The 14,622-nt window shown below is 37.5% G+C and overlaps 1 protein-coding gene across 2 annotated transcripts in view; it reads left to right on the forward strand.

Moving 5' to 3' along the window:
• GPC6 (glypican 6) overlaps positions 1 to 14,622 on the forward strand; it is a 1,188,890-nt gene that overhangs the window by 292,515 nt on the left and 881,753 nt on the right. For both annotated transcript variants that reach the window (XM_035275392.3, XM_002742474.5), the window contains exon 2: positions 14,396 to 14,554. In XM_035275392.3, coding sequence (XP_035131283.1) covers positions 14,396 to 14,554 — 159 coding nt within the window. The remainder of the gene's footprint in view (positions 1 to 14,395; positions 14,555 to 14,622) is intronic.

The raw sequence follows: 14,622 nt of genomic DNA on the forward strand, positions 1-14,622 counted from the left end.
CATGCCCTTCTCCAAGGGAAGGGCCATTCACATTCTAATCTTCTCGGAGTAGTTTATGGAACTACTTCTTCTTCTTGAAGTTGCTCTTGCTGCCAGCAGCCTCTTTACGTTCACTGCTGACCATCTCCTACTTGGAAGAGAAACCTTCCAAGGATTCTTCCAAGAATTTCCTTTTTCTTGGAGATATTCTGTTGACTGCCCCTTCAGGATCATTGACTGTTTCCTCCTTGAGGGGGGATTTCACCTTCTTGGGAAGCAATGGTTCAAACAGAGGAAGTAGCTGCTGAGATTAGTAGGAAGCTGGAGAAACAGGAGAAGAAGCCTTAATGAAGGGCAAGAAATGACTGGCTGTGTTTGGCCTTGCATCCTCAGAAAATAGCAGTAGTATTCTGAAGGCCTGTGAGGAGAGGGGTGAAAAACCCAAAAGAAGTAAAAACAGAAGCCTCAGGAGGCTCATCAGGAGAATGGAGTGGAAGGCCCATCTCTCTCTTTCTCTAACCCCAAGAGAAAAAAATATTTTTCCAAGGGGGAGTTGGTTAGTAGCAATCTTGCCATCACCGTTCAACTTTTTAGATTTTTGCTTTCTACCTAATTCCTAGGAAGGTCGAAATTAGTAAGATCCCTCTGCACTCCAGAGCTCTATAAAAACCAAAAGTTAGTTGGCTGAACTCTGTGAAATGTGACTCATTCTGGGAACTTCATTTCTGTTGTTTATCTGTTTGTTTGCGATGCGCATCTCAAGGTCCCTGAGTGTCACCTCTGGGGGCGGAGAGTTTGCTGTAGCAGACCTGCAGAGGCTTACTTGGGTGGCTAACGAGGTCCTCCTGTCTCCTCCTCTTTCCCACCATGCCACTCACCAAGTCTATTCCTGGCCATTTTCAGACTCAAGGTCATCCCTGGAGGGAGTGGGATCTGGCAGAATCACATTTCTGCTGTCACCTCAGCATCTTGTAGTGAAAATGAACATCTGGGCAAGCATTTGGGAAAATATCTTGCGAAGAGCAACATGTAAGTTGAAAGAGGCATGCAGAGAGAGGAGCAGTCTCATCTCTTCTTTGGAAAACAGATGACAATTTATGGTCTGATCATATGTCCTTGAGCTCATTCTGCAACTTCCTGATAGAACTCCCTTCTTTCACAACTGCAGTTTCTATTTTTTGTTTTTGTTTTAGAGCTTGTGAAAAGCTCTGTAAAAATGCAGGGACCCAAAGAACTCTCTGGAATCAACTTCAAGTACCCTAAGAAAGTGTCAACCTGTATAATTGTGGTTCCATGGCCCTGTGTCTGCTTTTGTATAATAATGATGAACCTATCATAATGATTTGCCCATAGAAAGTTTCCAATGAAGGTTTGATGAATGAGGGTGTAGTTATTGTAGTGTCAGTTTCACCATTTTCTGATTTTTGGTCTTTTATCCTGATTTTATTATTAGTGGTCCTGGGGGTGTCTGGCTCCTTTGCAGTTGAGTTAGGGGTTGTACCTAATTATATATTAGCCATATTATGAAGAACCTTAGGCAATATGAGAAAGAAATATAAGTGGGAAACTCTTAAAGGATTGTACTTTCTCCTCCTTCATAAGTTATAACTTTGGAGTAATTTTATTGTTATATCAAATATTTGTAGGTGTCAGCAGATAGTTCTGCTGAGAGTATGAATTCTTACTGTTTGGAGAAATTGAAAAAAAGGGATAGTTGGATTTTTCATACAGCAAAGTAGCTGCCATGATTTCACGAAGTAAATATTTTAGGCATTGCTGGTCACATGGTCTCTGCCATAACTATTCTGCTGTGTTAATGCCAAGTGGTCAGAGACAACCCATGAACGGATAACTGTGGCTGTGTTGTTATCAAACTTTAAGTACACCTACATTTGAATTGCATTGAACTCTGACATAGTCAAAAGAGTCTTATGATACATCTTCCCCAACCATGGCTCAGTCGTCCTAGAAAAACAGGTGACGATGGACTGTGTTTGACCCAGAAGCCATGGTTTGCAGATACCTTTTTTAGGGGGAAAAAAAAACTCAAGCAGAACACATTTTCCTTATCTTCTATGATCATTCATAATTGTCAGACTGCTTTAGGGAATATCAGCAGCCTCAGATCAGTGGAGAGAAGAGCTACACTTCAAGGCTTTACTTCTCCCACAATCTTCCTATCTAGTAACATGTTACAAAGAAGGCAAGGCTCAGACTGAATACAGCCACACATTCAGACATCTACCTCAGTGATGAGCCTGTATATTTGGGGATGTCACAGTGTTCACTCCCTCATGCTCGAATGAGCACTTTGCATGAAAGATTTACTTCAAGGCTGACACAGTGATCTTCCAACATCGCTGTGCTTCAAAGTTCCAGTGATGAGCAGAGTCCTCCCCGGGTGTTCAGAGAACACAACGCTAGCATCCCAGATCAAGGAATTAGGTCACCAGGCCTCTGTGATTCTCAGGCTTTATTCATGCGGTGTGAGGAGGGGAGTCTATAAAACCTTTCTGGCCAAATTCAATTTTTAGTTTTTTTACTTTTAAAAAGTTTGGTGAAATACAGACATACATATATATATAAAGTAAAATTTACCATTTTAACCCTTTTGCAGAGTATGTTTAATGGCATCAAGTGCATTCGTATTGTGTAATCTTTAACATTATCCAACTCTAGAATTTTTTCATCTTTCCTAACTGAAATTCTGTAATCTTGAAACAGTAACACTCTCCTTCCTCCTATCCACTATCCCCAGTTAACCACCATTCCACTTTCTGTCTGCATGATTTTGACCACTTCGGGCACGTCATATAAGTAGAATCATGTTGTCTTTGGCCTCTTGTGATTGGCTTATTTTGCTTAACATAATGTCCACGTTGCACCATGTGTTAGTGCCGCATTGCTTTTTATGGCAGAATAATAATCCATTGATGCGTGTACTACAATTTGGGTATCCATTCACCTGTGGATGACGTTTTGGTTTGTTTCAACCTTTTGGTTATTGTGAATAATGCTGCTAACCCCATGGTTTGAACAACACTAATTTCACCTGTGAACATTTATTTTTAACATCTCTTCTGCCCATTAGTAAATCCTGGTATTGATTTAGTTAATAATTTTTGAAAGCTTGCCATAGCTACCCCAAGTGTATGGATTCCCGTTTGAAGTACTATAAATGGTAAATGCTCCTAAAGGTATAGATTAAAGTTCATACATACACATGCATACCAGTGTTTATGCTGAAGCCTTTTAAAGTAAATAACTCAAGGCAGTATTACACAGTTAGGTAACCACATTTTTATTTTGTCAATTTGTTTGTCATAACTTAAACAAATTGAAAATATTTCACATGAGAGTTAACTGCTAAGCTACTGGGCTCTTCTGAATGAGTGGTAATAACGGGGGATGCCTAGTTGGACTTCGTGATGTTCAAGTTTGCTGAACACACCTCCATCGCCCACCCACCCCCACACATCTATGTCTCTTTTCCTCCCAAAAGAGTTTTCATAAGTTTGCTATTGTCATAACTTAGCAACATTAATCTTAGCTTAGAGACATTAGCAACTGTTAATTACTTGATATTGCTAAAACCTTTACTCTTTTGCATTGATGTAAGAAGGTTATACCACCTTTCAACAGATAAATAGCTCTTGTTAATTTAACTTTTATGTCTGGCTAAATTTTGAAAATGGTGAAAATTATCTTGCATCTACTATACTTAGTTTGTATTCATTTAAATTTAACAAGAATTAGGATAACATATATGTTCAATGAATTATTCTTTGTTGACATCAATCAATTATCAATTTCAATAATAATGAGATAATAGTAGAATGATTTTTTGAAGAAACCCATTTCCTCTTATCTAGTCATTTTCTGTGTTTACACATATGGAGCTTTTGTACTTTTACTTATTAGAAATTATAATAGCAAAGAAAACATTTGATATCTTACAGCAACATTTTATAATCATTACTTAGATATATTTTATATTGAAGTATATAAAATTAAAATATTTACTTTAATGGAAATTTGCAAAGCTCTGCTAAACCTTTTCACTCTTTTATCTCCTAACATATTATCATCATCTCCATTCTTACAGACGAGTAATTGAGATGTTAACATCTCCCTCTCACATCATACAGCTATTAAGTGGTAAGATCGAATTACAGTGTCACCTTTTAATACCCATATTAATGTAATTGATGCTGATATATCACACTAGAAATATAAAATAAAAATAAAAGACTTAAAATATCAGGAAGACTTGTTATTTAAGAAATCTCAAAAAAATACAAAATAAACTATGAAATAACTTTCAAAAATGAATAATGCTTTCATAGTAGAGGACGAGTAAATCATGATACCTTGCAAGATGAAAGGTGGTCTATATTCTTTGGACATGAAACCACTTGCAGTTTAAGGAACACCCAGCCCATGTGGAAACACAAGGAACTGTTAGCCCTTTCTGGTTTTATGTGAGAAAAAAAAATTGTGGTGGTTACATTTCTGGTTCACTGTTATGCTGTCAGGGTAATCTTGATGTCTAGATACTTAAGTTTTTCTTCTAGGTAATAAGTGGATAAAGATTTCTGGGACGGGCAAGACACATGTTCAAATCCAAATTCTTCTGATCTCTGTATTAGACATATGTGTTTGGAAAACAATAGCCCAGTGTCTGCTTCTATAGTCATTAGAGATCAAAAATCACATATTGTTAGATACATTGCATGGATATTTAGTATTATAAACTTTGCAGAATATTCCTCTCTCTAACCTGTTATAAATCAATTTTTAAACTCCCCTATTCTATTTCTTGCCTTTCCCTACTCCATTCCTATTCTATTATACAAACATTAAATTCCCATCTCTCAAGATTTAGTACCTGAGGGCTGCATTCTGCTTCTGAATCATTAAAGTAGAGCTTACAACAAAAAGCATGGGAATTATGGTGACAAACTGACCAAAAGAAAAGAAACATCTTATGTCCTCAGGGGATTAGTTGTATTTGGGATATCGGTGGAAGAAACCTGATGGATCTACATTCATGAAATTAGATCTGTTAAGAGGCATCATAGTCTCTAATCACTCCCACAAAATAAGTATTTTATAGCAAGTAATAAAGAAAAGAAGGGTACTAATTCTTAGTGTGACACCTTTAAACCAAAATTATCTATGTGACGTGTGTATGTATGTAGAGGTTCAGGGTCATGGAGGTTTATGAAGAAGCTGCCGTAAAAATTCAGGGCAGTATTACATTGTTCATAGAACCTGAAATATTCTTAAGAGGTCAGCTCATTTCTTCATTTTTACATGTGTCCCTGGCAGTAAGAAACCTGGAGATATGAGGAGGTGGAGAATAGATAGGTTAAGTATGGAAAAAGTGAAGAGACAGTGAGATAATTTAAATTGCTGCTGATGATGGTCATGTGCCCTTGGCACGTAACAAAATTAGGCCAGGATCAGCCTGTTTTTGCTGCCTAAACTTTCTTAAGGTGATTGAAAATGAAAATACTGTTCAATAGCCATGCAAAGACGTGGGAGGGCTTCCTCCGTTTTCCTAAGAAATGAGGAAATTAACTGAGAGCCACAGAAAAACATCAACCAAAGTAGAGTTAAAGAAATTGAATAATACAATCATGTACTATTTGGGTGATATTCACAGAACCCAGTATTGGGTGCTCTACTGGTGAATTTACTGTTTCCTTCAGGAAATATTTTCTCTTTATGCACTGCCCTTATCATCTATTTCACCATAAACCATGACTCCACTGAATGTTCTATTTTTTAAATACTCATGTGTATGAGAAAAAGAGAACATGATCAGAATCTTTATTATAATATTCTTTTATTATTAAGAAAAATCATAAATGACAATATAAAAGTCATTAAAACTCTTAGAGATTTTGCTGGTGTATTTTTAATTTTTGTCCTTATAATTTGGGCTTGATATTTTATAAAAAAGAAAATTAGTGATTGATGGACCATTTGCTCTTGATAATCAACTTATTCCATCCTAGGGTTTTCAGCTCTAGACCGATGCTTCTCAGTGGGATGTGGGTATCTTAATCACTTTGGGAAAAATTTCACGACTTGCATTGGTCCGTTTTGGTATTGTCGAAATCTTCACATGAAAGATGATCAGGAATACGTGGTTGTACAGGTTTAGTTACCATTTATTGCATGACCAAGAATATATAATGGAGAACCATGCCCCAGGAAGAGGGTCTCAGAAAGAATTTATTATAGGGTATGGGTTTTGGCTGTGTGTTTTAGGGGAGGTTTCATAGCACCAGAGGCTCACACTGGATTGGATTCTGTCAGAAAGTACAGGTGATTCTATAATAAAGCATTTCAGTAACTCTTGCTGACAAAATGGAAGACTAGCACAAGGATAAATCTGATTAGTAAAGAAGCCGATCATATTAGCCAAGAGAGGAGGTACTTAGTATTTTTTATTTTCATATGGTGTTTCGCTCGTTTCCCAGGCTGGGGTGCAGTGGTACGATCTGGGCTCACTGCAGCCTCTGCCTCCTGAGTTCAAGCAATTCTCTTGCCTCGGCCTCCTGAGTAAGTGGGATTACATGCATGTGCCAGCATGCCTGGCTAATTTTGTATTTTTACTAGAGGTGGGGATTTCTCCATGTTGGTCAGGCTGGTCTTGTACTCCCGACCTCAGGTGATTCACCCAGTTTGGCCTCCCAAAGTGCTGGGATTAAAAGTATGATCCACAGCACCCAGCTGCTTGGTACTTTTTGAATGGCACAGTAACCTTGTTTTCTGTGCTTAGACAAAACTATGAATTGGCCTTACTTGGGCTATTTTATCGTGGTCTCAGAGCAGTCTTGTCTGAGGTTGGTATTCTGTGAGAATGTTTATGTGTAACAGGAACACGAGTGCAGGCTGGCATCTAAAGGTCAAGGATGCTTGTTTTTCATTCTTCATAGCTACCCCTGAACTCTCTAGCAAAACTGCAGTGACTGCTAAGCTTTAATAGCATATTTCCAAGTTTTTGTTACAAAACATTTTTATCATACAGAAAAAGTAAAAGTAATGTATTAAGTACCATATATCCACCAAGCAGCTTAAGAAATAAAAGATTATAGATAAAAGTATTTAAGTATTTCTCTCAAATCCTATTCCTCCCTAGGAGCAAATTATTAACTTGAATTTGATTTCTATCATTTTCAAGAATAATGCATTTTCTTTCCTTTTAAAAATGCATAAATAATTTTTTGTCTCCTTCCTTTCTAGACATTATATAAGATATATCTTTTTTTAAATTTTGTTTTAATGGCATAAAATAATTATACATATTGATGGGAGGTGCATAGTGATCTTTTGATAAATATAATGTATAGTGATCAGATCACGATGATTAACATATCTACAGCTCCAACATTTATCATGTCTTTGTGTTGGAAACATTCAATATCATCTTTCTAGCATTTGAAGCTGTGTAATATAGTATTGTTAACTATAGTTATCCTATCGTGGCATAGAACACTAGAACTTACTCCTCCTATTAGCTGTAATTTTGTATCCTGTAACAAATCTTCTTATCCCTCCTTTCCCTTACCCTTCCTAGCCTCTAGTATCCTCTGTTCTGCTTTGAACTTGTATGTGATCCTATTTTTAGCTTCTAAATATGACTGAGAATATGCAATGTTTAACTTTCTGTTCTTGGCTTATGTCACTTAACATAATATCCTCCAGTTTCATTCATGTTGCTGTGAATAACAGGATATTATTCATTTTTTCTAAATATATATTTTATTACACTTTAGGTTCTGGGGTTCATGTGCAGAACATCCAGGATTGTTGCATAGGTACCTACATGGCAGTATGGTTTGTTGCCTCTATCCCTCAGTCACCTATATCTGGCATTTCTCTCCATGTTATCCCTCCCCAACCTCCCTACCCCCCACTGTCCCTCCCCTATTCCCCCCTCAACAGAACCCAGTATGTGATGCTCCCCTCCCTGTGTCCATGATGTGTTCTCATTGTTCAACACTTGCCTATGAGTGAGAACATGCAGTGTTTGATTTTCTGTTCTTGTGTCAGTTTGCTGAGAATTATGGTTTCCAGATTCATCCATGTCCCTAAAAAGGACAGAAACTCATTGTTTTTAATGGCTGCATAGTATTCCATGGTGTATATGTGCTAATTTTCCTTGTCCAGTCTATCATTGATGGGCATTTGTGTTGATTCCAGGTCTTTGCTATTGTAAACAGTGCCGCTATGAATATATGTGTGCATGCGTCTTTATAACAGAATGATTTATAATCCTTTGGGTATATACTCAGTAATGAGATTGCTGGGTCAAATGTAATTTCTATTTCTATGACCTTGAGAAATTGCCACACTGTCTTTCACAATTGTTGAACTAATTTACACTCCCACCAACAGTGTAAAAGTGTTCCTATTTCTCCACATCCTCTCCAGCATCTGTTGTCTCTAGATTTTTTAATGATTGCCATTCTAACTGGCGTGAGATGGTATCTCAATGTGTTTTTGGTTTGCATTTCTCTAATGACTAGTGATGATGAGCATTTTTTCATATGTTTTTTGGCCTCATAAATGTCTTCTTTTGAAAAGTGTCTGTTTGTGTCCTTTGCCCACTTTTGAATGGGTTTGTTTTTTACTTGTAAATCTCTTTTGGTTATTTGTAGATTCTGGATATTAGCCCTTTGTCAGATGGGTAGATTGCAAAAATTTTTTCTCATTCTGTTGGCTGCTGGTTCATGCTAATGATTGTCTCTTTTGCTATATAGAAGCTCTGGAGTTTAATTAGATCCCATTTGTCTATTTTTGCTTTTGTTGCCAATGCTTTTGGTGTTTTAGTCATGAAGTCCTTGCCTATGCCTATATCCTAAATGGTTTTGCTTAGGTTTTCTTCTAGGTTTTTTAGGGTGCTAGGTATTATGTTTAAGTTTAATCCATCTGGAGTTAATTTTAGTGTAAGGTGTCAGAGAGGGGTCCAGTTTCTGCTTTCTGCACATGGCTATCCAGTTTTGCCAACACCATTTATTAAACAGGGAATCCTTTTTTTCGTTGCTTGTTTTTGTCAGGTTTGTCAAAAGATCAGATGGTTATAGATGCGTGGCATTGCCTCTGAGGCCTCTGTTCTGTTCCACTGGTCTATATCTCTGTTTTGGTACCAGTACCATGCTGCTTTGATTACTGTAGGCTTGTGGTATAGTTTGAAGTCTGATAGTGTAATGCCTCCAGCTTTGTTCTTTTTGCTTATAATTGACTTGGCTATGCGGGCTCTCTTTTGGTTCCATATGAAGTTTAAGGTGGCTTTTTTCAATTCTGTGAAGAAGGTCATTGGTAGCTTGATGGGGATAGCATTGAATCTGTAAATTACTTTGGGCAGTATGGCCATTTTCACAATATTGATTCTTCCTAACCATGAACATGGAATGTTTCTCCATCTGTTCGTGTCCTCTCTTATTTTATTGAGCAGTGGTTTGTAGTTCTCCTTGAAGAGGTCCTTTCCATCCTTGGTTAATTGTATTCCTAGGTATTTTATTCTCTTTGTAGCAATTGTGAATGGCAGTTCATTCTTGATTTGGCTCTCTTTAAGTCTGTTACTGGTGTATAGGAATGCCTGTGATTTTTGAACATTGATTTTGTATCCTGAGACTTTGCTGAAGTTGCTTATCAGTTTCAGGAGACTTTGGGCTGAGACAATGGGGTCTTTTAGATATACAATCATGTCATTTGCAAATACAGACAATTTAACTTCCTCCTTTCCTATTTGAACACCTTTTCTTTCTTTTTCTTGCCTGATTGCTCTGTCTAGAACTTCTAGTACTATAGTGAATAGGAGTGGTGAGAGAGGGCATCCTTGTCTAGTGCCAGATTTCAAAGGAAATGCTTCCAGTTTTTGCCCATTCAGTATGATATTGGCTGTTGGTTTGTCATAAATAGCTTTTATCACTTTGAGACACATTCCATCAATACCGAGTTTATTGAGGGTTTGTAGCATGAATGGCTGTTGAATTTTGTCAAAGGCCTTCTCTGCATCAATTGAGATAATCATATGGTTTTTGTCTTTGGTTCTGTTTATGTGGTGAATTATGTTTATAGACTTGCGTATGTTGAACCAGCCTTACATCCCCAGGATGAATCCTACTAGATCATGGTGGATAAGCTTTTGGATGTGCTGTTGCAATAGGCTTGCCAGTATTTTATTGAAGATTATTGCATCTATGTTCATCATGGATATTGGCCTGAAGTTTTCGTTTCTTGTTGAGTTTCACTGGGTTTTGGTTTCAGGATGATGTTGGTCTCATAAAATGATTTGGGAAGGATTTCCTCTTTTTGGATTATTTGGAATAGTTTCAGAAGGAATGGTCCCAGCTCCTCTTTCTATATCTGGTAGAATTCAGCTGTGAACCCATCTGGACCTGGGCTTTTTTTGTGTAGTAGGCTCTTAATTGCTGCCTCAACTTCAGACCTGGTTATTGGTCTATTCAGGGTTTTGACTTCTTCATGGTTTAGGCTTGGGAAGATGCAAGTGTCCAGGAATTTATCCATTTCTTCCAGGTTTACTAGTTTATGTGCATCGAGTTGTTGGTAATAATCTCTGATGATGGGTTGAATTTCTATGGAATCTGTGGTGATATCACCTTTATCGTTTTTTATCGCATCTATTTGGTTATTCTCTCTTTTCTTTTTTATTAATCTGGCTAGTGATCTATTTTGTTGATCTTTTCAAAAAACCATTTCTTGGATTTATTGATTTTTTGAAGGGTTTTTCGTGTCTCTATCTCCTTCAGTTCTGCTCTGATCTTCGTTATTTCTTGTCTTCTCCTAGGTTTTGAGTTTTTTTGATCTTGCCCCTCTAGCTCTTTCAATTTTGGCAATAGGGTGTCAATTTTCAATCTCTCCCTGCTTCTCATGTGGGTATTTATTGCTATATATTTTCCTCTAGAGACTGCTTTAAATGTGTCCCAGAGATTCTGGTATGTTGTGTCTTCATTCTCATTGGTTTCAAAGAACATCTTTATTTCTGCCTTCATTTATTTCATTGTTTATCCAGTCAGCATTCAAGAGCCAGTTGTTCAGTTTCCATGAAGCTGTGTGGTTCTGAGTTAGTTTCTGAATTCTGAGTTCTAACTTGATTGCACTGTGGTCTGAGAGACTGTTTGTTATGATTTCCGTTCTTTTGCATTTGCCGAGGCATGATTTACTTTCAATTATGTAGTCCATTTTAGAGTAGGTGTGACGTGGTGCTGAGAAGAATGTATATTCTCTGGATTTGGGGTGGAGAGTTCTGTAAATGTCTATCAGGTTTGCTTGTTCCAGGTCTGAGTTCAATCCCTGGATATCCTTGTTAATTTTCTGTCTGGTTGATCTGTCTAATATTGATGGTGGAGTGTTAAAGTCTCTCACTATTATTGTGTGGGAGTCTAAGTCTCTTTGTAAGTCATTAAGAACTTGCCTTATGTAGCTGGGTGCTCCTGTATTGGGTGCACATATATTTAGGATCAATAGCTCTTCTTGATGCATTGATCCTTTTACCATTATGTAATGTTCATCTTTGTCTCTTTTAATCTTTGTTGCTTAAAAGGCTATTTTATCAGAGACGAGAATTGCCACTCCTGCTTTTTGCTCTCCATTTGCTTGGTAAATCTTCCTGCATCCCTTTATTTTGAGCCTTTGTGTATCCTTGCATGTGAGATGGGTTTCCTGGATATATGACACTGATAGATTTTGGCTTTTTATCCAATTTGCCAGTCTGTGTCTTTTGATTGGGGCATTTAGTCCATTTACATTTAGGGTTAATATTGTTATGTGTGGATTTGATCCTGCCATTTTGATGCTAGCTGGCTGTTTTGCCCATTAGTTGATGCAGATTCTTCATTGTGTTGATGTACTTTACCATTTGGTATGTTTTTGGAGTGGCTGGTACTGGTTGTTCCTTTCTATGTGTCGTGCCTCTTTCAGGAGCTTTTGTAACGCAGGCCTGGTGGTGATGAAATCTCTGAGGACTTGTTTGTAGTACCAGATTTCAAAGGGAATGCTTCCAGTTTTTGCCCGTTCAGTATGATATTGGCTGTATGTTTGTCATAAATAGCTTTTTTAATGTTGAGATATGTTCTGTCAATACCTAGTTTATTAAGAGTTTTTAGCATAAAGCGCTGTTGAATTTTGTCAAAGGCCTTCTCTTCAGCTATTAAGATAATTATGTGGTTTTTTCTTTGGTTTTATTTATGTGGTGGATTACATTTATAGAATTGTGTATGTTGAACCAGCCTTGCATCCCCTGGATGAAGCCTACTTATCATGATGGATAAGCTATTTGATGTGCTGTTGCAATTGTTTTGCCAGTATTTTATTGAAGATTTTTGCGTCTATGTTCAGAATGGATATTGGCCTGAAGTTTTCTTTTTTTGTTGAGTCTCTGCCGGGTTTTGGTATCAGGATGATGTTGGTCTGATTTGGGAAGGGTTCCCTCTTTTTGGATTCTTTGGAATCATTTCAGAAGGAGTGGTACCAGCTCCTCTTTTTATGTCCGGTAGAATTCAGCTGTAAAGCCATCTGGACCTGGGCTTGGTTTGGTTGGTTGGCTATTAATTGCTGCTTTAACTTCAGCCCTTATTATTGGTCTATTCAGGGGTTGGACTTCTTCCTGGTTTAGGCTTGGGAGGGTGCAAGGTCCAGGAATTTATCCATTTCTTCCAGGCTTACTGCTTTGTGTGCGTTGAGTTGTTTGTAGTAATCCCTGATGGTAGTTTGTATTTCTGTGGAATCGGTGGTGAGGATATCATTGTTTTTAAGGCTGCATGGTATTCCATCGTGTGCTTATGCCACGTTTTCTTTACCCATTCATTTATTTTTGGACCCCTAAATTGATTCCATATCTTGGCTATGGTGTTTAGTATTCCATTAAACATGGGGTGCAAATGTCTATTTGTTGTACCCATTTCCTTCTCTTCAGATAAATACCCAGAAGTGGGTTGCTGGATCAAACAGCTATTCTATTTGTAGTCTTTCGAGGAGCCTCCATAGTATTCTTCATAGATGCTATCACAGCTTCCTTTCCACTGACAGTATATAAGTTGCCTTTTCCCTGCATCCTCCCCAGCATTTGCTATTTTTTATCTTTCTGATAACAGGCGTCCTAAGTGGGATGAGATGATACCTCATAGTGGTTTTGATTTACATTTCCCTGATGATTAGTGATGCTGAGCATTTTTTTTTTCATACAATTGTTGGACATTTGTAGCCTTTTAATTAGGAACTCAAACATCTCAACAGTAAAAAAAAAGAAAAAGATTTCAAACTGGCAAAAGACCTAATGTTAATACCTACCTGTAAACATTATTTTTTATTCTACTGTTGTTTTAAGTAGGAGCTTAAGCCTTAAACTACATGAGGAATTGTGAGACACCCTATACTTCACACAAGGTCATAGGACATACTTTCATAAGTGCTGTTAAACATTATAAATGAATTTTAATCACAGAGTCAAGTATTTGTTCATTTGCTTTTCAGTGTCCTACAGTGACTTTAATAGCAGGAGCAATTTGTTGGTTTTATTTAGCAAGACATTGGGTGGATTTCCATTCTTCCCTCCATAGGCTGTGATAAAGATTTTTGACACTAACTGAGCTGCTTCAATTGGAATTTCACATTTTATGCAATAACAGACCATTTTAATTTCACGAAGCAAAGGATTGACTTCTACTTGCAAACAGCACTAAAGAAAGCAATATTGTCGAAAGACGTAGCCTGGTGTATCAAGAGACAGATCTGTTGAATTAAATACAAGGCTTTCATTCCTTTTATTCCACATTTCCATATAACATAAGCATTAATTATACCCATCAGTGACTTCCTTCTTTCAGGGGAATGTTTTCTGTCTAACAAGAAATGTCAACTTAAAGAATGTGTGACACATGAGGCCTACCATTAAAAACACACTAACTTGAACCTAGAGAAAAGGTGATGCATACCCAGCGACAGACTCACAGAAAGAGAACCCAAGGGACAATTACCATCTTTTCTTGCTTTTGGTGATGGGACTGTCTTTTGCCTTACTTGAATTTCTCAAGACTAGCATACATAGCTGTGTTACATCTTATGTCACCTGATGTTTACTTGATGCATTAACAATAAAAGATTGGAAAAAATGCCATGGTATTTTGAAGTTTTTAATGCACCTTCACTTATATGATGTGGAACAGAGACTAAATATCAGGTTCCACTTTAGTCTACCAGGTGTTTGGAATGTTAGATCCCCTGCTGTGCTATGGCCCAGTTAGAGTTCATGGGGATGGCTGGAGAAGTAGATGGAACAAGTACCCTGCGATTTGAGCGAAATGTTAGAGAAGCGAAATCTGCAACATCTGCCAAAAGGCCTTAGAATGCAATAGTGACATTTAACTTTGCATTGCAGGGGAACACTTAAGAATCTGTCCTCAGGAATATACGTGCTGCACCACAGAAATGGAAGACAAGTTAAGCCAACAGAGTAAACTCGAGTTTGAAAACCTTGTGGAAGAGACGAGCCATTTTGTGCGCACCACTTTTGTGTCCAGGCATAAGAAATTTGACGGTAGGTGAAATGGTTTTCACTTCACTTTGTTATAGGTGCACTTCTCTGTGAGAATCTCGGTATCATAT

This window comes from Callithrix jacchus, chromosome 1 (genome assembly GCF_049354715.1).
Source record: "Callithrix jacchus isolate 240 chromosome 1, calJac240_pri, whole genome shotgun sequence".
In the NCBI taxonomy this organism is placed as follows: domain Eukaryota; kingdom Metazoa; phylum Chordata; class Mammalia; order Primates; family Cebidae; genus Callithrix; species Callithrix jacchus.